This window comes from Charadrius vociferus, unplaced genomic scaffold, assembly GCF_000708025.1.
Source record: "Charadrius vociferus isolate BGI_N301 unplaced genomic scaffold, ASM70802v2 scaffold549, whole genome shotgun sequence".
Taxonomy (NCBI): Eukaryota; Metazoa; Chordata; class Aves; order Charadriiformes; family Charadriidae; genus Charadrius; species Charadrius vociferus.
Genome location: NW_009650103.1, coordinates 2,831,129 through 2,836,345, shown reverse-complemented (window position 1 = coordinate 2,836,345; position 5,217 = coordinate 2,831,129). Strand labels below are relative to the sequence as shown.

The 5,217-nt window shown below is 55.1% G+C and overlaps 1 protein-coding gene across 1 annotated transcript in view; it reads right to left on the bottom strand.

Moving 5' to 3' along the window:
- NACC2 (NACC family member 2, BEN and BTB (POZ) domain containing) overlaps nt 1–4,488 on the bottom strand; it is a 16,760-nt gene extending 12,272 nt beyond the window's left edge. Inside the window, exon 1 of the mRNA XM_009892264.1 lies at nt 3,565–4,488. Coding sequence (XP_009890566.1) covers nt 3,565–4,429 — 865 coding nt within the window. The 5' untranslated portion in view covers nt 4,430–4,488. The remainder of the gene's footprint in view (nt 1–3,564) is intronic.
- Between the last annotated feature and the right edge of the window lie 729 nt (nt 4,489–5,217).

Below are 5,217 nucleotides of genomic sequence, written 5' to 3'. Positions count from 1 at the left end.
CCTGCTGAAACCCACTTCAGATCAGGCCCACGACGCTGTAATTAACAAGGATAAAAATACTTTGCTTTTGTTTAATATTTTTCTGGAGTTGTGCGTTCCTCAGATCAGATGCTAGAAACCTCATTAAGTCTCACTCGTGTCCTCAAGGCCCACATGTTCTCCACCACCAGACCTAGTTACGGACTAAGGAGCCATTTTCCCGCGATGCTCCCAGCCTGCCACAGCAGCAGGGGGGTGGTGGGGACGGTGGCGGTGACACCGCGGCCACCGAATGCAGCCAGAGGCCAGTGGGAGCTGATGCACCTTTTCCTACATCCCTCTGCAAGCTGCCACCCTGCCTGCCGACACCCAACCCGAACCCTCCCATCGGCCCACGTTTAAGGCTGGGCTTATCCTTTCATTTATCTGCTGCTCCTTTTGCAGGTCCAACACTTGTCCTGGTCCATCACGCCGGTGCCACCGCTGCAGGAGGCACATTGCTTGACAAGACCTCCACCTCGCTCCCTCTACCACCATCAAACCCTTGGCCAAGGTGATGATGTGCTCCTTGGCTCTCTGATCCCAGCTTTGGAGATCCAGTGTGGTTCTAACTATTAAAAGTAAATAAATAAAAGAACCCCCAGCCTTGGAGAAGAAGAGGCTTCGTGACCCCCTGGGCTCAGGGGGGTCCTGCTGAGCATCTTCCCCTGCCCGGCGAGCGGTGGGTGATGCTCAAGGTGGGTGATGGTGCTCCAGGCGGATGATGCTCAAGGGAAGCGATGCTCAAGGGAAGCGAAGAGCATCAGGCACCAGCGTCCCACCAGGCGCTCGCCAGCATTACCTCAGTCAACGCCTCAGCTGGGGAAGGAAAAAGCGGAGAAAAAGGAGGAAAGAAAAAAAAAAACCCTCTCTGAAATTCAGGGCTTCATCTGCTGTGCTCCTCTTTGGCTTTGTTTTTGTTTTTACGAACGGGGCTCTTGGAAACCCTGGCAATCACTATTTTAAAGGGCTCCCCCCTCCCCCAGGCCTTTGTAAGGCTGTCGGGATCGACGTGCCAGGAGCAGGATTAGCTGGCTTCTCTCTTCCATCTTATGGTTTTATTATTCTGCACCTTTTGAGGGTACAGTTTATCCCGAGTAATTAAAATACAGTTAGCTGTACAAGTCCAAACCATAATGGAATAGCTTAGGTTTTATTTTTTTTTAATCTCTTTTTTCTGTGCCCTCTTTTCCAGGAAGCCTGATACTATAGCCGGCTTATTTAAAACAGGAAACTCCCTTGAAACGTGCTGCTGCGGAAGAGATATTTTAGCAGAAATGGGGTATATTAGAGCCTTACAGCGGGGCCGGGCAGCGCTGCGCTCCCAACCTGCCTCCTCTCCTGCCTCAGCATCACGACGCGGTTCAAATCTTCCCCCTGCAGAAACCACGAAGGAAAACTTCACTGCGGGACGCCCGGCTCCGAGGTGAGGGCTCAACAGCTGCAGCACCTCCAGCGACACCCGAGAACGCCGCTCCTATTGTCGCTTTTCCAACTGGGATGGATCCCGCACCGCAAGAATCGGGTACAGCCTAACAGGTGCCGCCTGCGCCGTCCCGGGGCTGGTCCTGCCCTCGCCTGCTGGATTTATTTTGTTCTCTTACTGCATGAACCGGCGAAGGAAAACACCGTGTCCAAGGGCATAATCCCATGGCTCTGAGGAATACTGCCGTGAGCCCCGGCGCTGAAGGCAAACCCACATTTCTCACCGCGTGCTCGACAGCGGGGAAAGCGGGAAGCGAAATAAAAACAAAACCAGTGTGTGGGGAAAACAGCCCGATTTCTGTTCAGGCTGACTCTACCGGCATCCAGGGGATGGGGCCCCCCCTCCGGCTGGGCATGCGGCCGTGGGGGAGACCCCAACCACGTCCCCGTCCCCTGATGTTGCTCCTCCTCTCCTGCCCGGTACCAACCGCCGGGACGTGAAGCCCAGCAGGGAGCAGACGGGCTTTTGAGGCTCATTTTCTACAACTGGCTTGCCCACTTTTCTCAGCAAATATTAAAATAGTATCACTCCCACCAAGTATGCTTCCCCACTTTCGCACGAAGCTTGGTAAAAATGCTTGGAAAATCTTGCTTATCTGCTTGCTACCTGGCAGGGGGAGATGCTCTTTGGAATGGGATGGGGATGAGCCAGTTCTCAGTACGAGGGAAAGCCTGGCTTTAAGTAACGGAAAAAGCCGTATTTGTCAAATCTTCTCCCTTGCTTAAGAATAAAATCAAACGGCTTTAAGGAAAGCACGCCAGCTTGCCAACAAACGAGAGTTAAATATTTGCAAAATTCACCCAGAAATTTCAGCGCAGAACCGTAGCGGGAAAGCGGCTGCGGGCAAGAGGATGCTCCGCACTGCCAGAGCCGGCGGGAAGATGTCCCTTCCCGGGGAGCGCCCGCGGATCAAAGCCACCACCAGAAACACCTGCAGCTCCGGTGGGGAGGCCACTGCGCCGAGGCCGAGCCTCCGCGTGGGATGCTGTGAGCTTCATCCGCACGGGATGCTGCGAGCTTCATGCATGTGGGATGCAGGCAGCGACCCAGCCAGACATCTCCCCCTCCGGTCCTGAGCCCCTCACTCCATACCCCTCCCCTGCTCCTGCTCCTCAAGAGGGTCTGAGCCCCACAAGGTGGCCGGGGGTGCGCGCCCGAGGGAGCCCTCTCTGGCGCAGGAAGTGAGAGGGAAGGGGCTTCATGCCCCCGTGCCCACCCTGGGACTGAGCCAGCAGCTCCTGGCCAAGCACCACCGAAGCGAAGCCATCTCCTCTCTCTAGCCATGCCCAGGGACTCACCTAATAGAGAAAGAAAATACCATCAAGAAGCCCCCAAATTGCTTTTCCCTTTGTGACAGCGATGCGCTGGGCAAGGCTGGCAAAGGAAAAGAGCGGGGGGGGCACTTCAGGCAGTGGGGATAAAAGTCCATCTTTTCTTCTTTTTGCAGATATTCCCAATTAATGTGAAAATGACTTATTTGATGCCCCTTCCTCCAAATGTCATTTGTTCATCACTTTTTAAAAAAAAATTGACTCTAAAAGGCCAGGACAGAGGGACTGTGCCTTGCACCTCGCCAAAGACTAACTCCCAGACTGAGCATCTAACCCTCGCCGGGCCGGCAGGGCTGACGCGTCCCCTCCCATGGATGACCATCCTTACCGGGTGACCCATGGCAGGTGAGCTCAGCCATCGCCGTGGGACAGCATCAGCACCGCACGGCTCATGTAACCACCAGGCTGCTTGTCGGCGGCCTCAGCCAAAAAGCGAAGGGCAAAGCCAACTGTGGAGGATGACGGAGCCGCTCCTACCTCAAGAGCGTCTCAGATGGGGACACAACCCAGGAGCGATGGCATGGGGGGACCTGCCCATGCCATACCCGGACACCAGCACTGAGCCCACCACGTGCACCACCTTCTACACCACACTACGTAAATAAATGAATGAAGCCCCCAAAGACGAAAAACTGATGAACAAGCCCAAAACTACCCGTGCTGGCTGGAGAAGAACCAAGCAACCACTGAAGGAGGGCAGAAAACCCAAGGAGAGAGACCGTCCATTACCAGAGTAGCCTCCTGAGGACTTGATGTACATCTGCCCGTACTGCTCCTCCACCATGGTGTCGTACGCCTCGTCATCCTCCTCATCCTCCTCGTTGTGGTAGGAGGTGGGGCTGTCAGTGGTGGGAATGCTGCTGGCGCCGGGGCTCGTCCGCTCCCCCTGCGAGTACTGGACCTGCTGGACGTTGGGGATGAGGGTGGCCAGGTTGGGCACGCCGTAGTAGGAGACACGGGAGAGCTTCAGGGGACCGGCGTTGGGGCCACCACCACCTGCCCCCTCCCGGGCACCGGGCTCGAGGGGCCGCTTGCCGGGCAGGCCGGGCAGGGCAGCCGCCTGCAGCTCGAGGTTCTCGTGTTTGACGCGCGTGAGGAGCGGGATGGGCATGGAGGGGGACATGACGTAGGGCGCCGAGGCCGACTGCAGCTGGTTGCAGGGGCTCTGCGGCTCCGAGCTGGGGTCTTCGATCATGGTGGTCTGAGAGTCACAATGGGGAGAGCTGACCTTGAACATCAAGTCCGTCCCTTTCTCCACGATGTGCTGGATCTGCAGGAAGCCCGCCGTGTACATCACCACCAGCTGCTCGCTCGCCGCCATGGTCAGCTTCCCGGTGTAGCAGAAAGAGAGGATCTGCTGGAAGCAAGCGGGGGGGACGGTACCCGGCAGCTCAAAGGCGTTTTTGCTGTTCCCACTGAACAAGTCTCGGAAGTAGAGGCTGCTGGCGGCCAGGACCGCCCGGTGCGCCTTGAAGGCTTGGCCCTTCACCACGATGGAGACATCGCAGTACAGCCCCAGCAGCCGTTGCTCGTTCAGGCAGCCCAGAACGGTGTTCCCAAAGTTGGGAATCTCTATGTGCAACATCTGCGACATGGCTCAGGATCGGCTGGAGCTCCTCAGACATTCAATGCAGGAATATCCAAAGTAGGGCACATCTGAAAAACGGAGAAGGCAGGGAGAGAGGCACAGCGTTTTTAGACAGTTCACCAAAGCAGGCAGAAGCAGAGGAACCCACCTCACCCGACATCAAAGGCTCCAAGCTGAGCTCCGAGAGCCGATGCGGAAAAGCAATCGCTTATAAAAATTACTTCTCAATGTTTCCAAACAACGTTGGAAATGCCATTGGTGGATGGCAAAGGATATTCCAAAAAACGCAAGTATTTTCTTCAAGTCGTGGTCTGTTTAAATAAGCACCGCCGATTTATTCCCCCGGGGGTTTTTACTCTATGCAGGAAAATCTGAACGGTAATGGGAGAGGAGTACAGCAAACGTGAGACAGTCAGATCTCGGGTAGCATTATATAAGAAACACAACAACCAGCAGCTATGTCGAAACTACAGAAAAGATATTTATAAAACAATGTGCCATTCTGCCTGAAATATATACAGGATTCTGCCGGAGCGACAGCTCCCAGGAAAAAGCACTTTGAAACGCAATCTTCCCATTTGCAGCAGAAGGAGAGAGCATTTCAACAGTTAAACCCCTTCTCAACAGATTTATCCTCCAACAAAACGAGGCTTATCTCCAAATTAAGCCAGATATTTGAGCCCCAATAAAACAAACCAACGCGCCGCAGCGAGCTGCCTACCAAGTTGTCTTCATATTTTTCTCCCCTAAATCCCAAGAGGGGCAGGGGGGGGTTCCAGCCCAGCTCTCCCCCA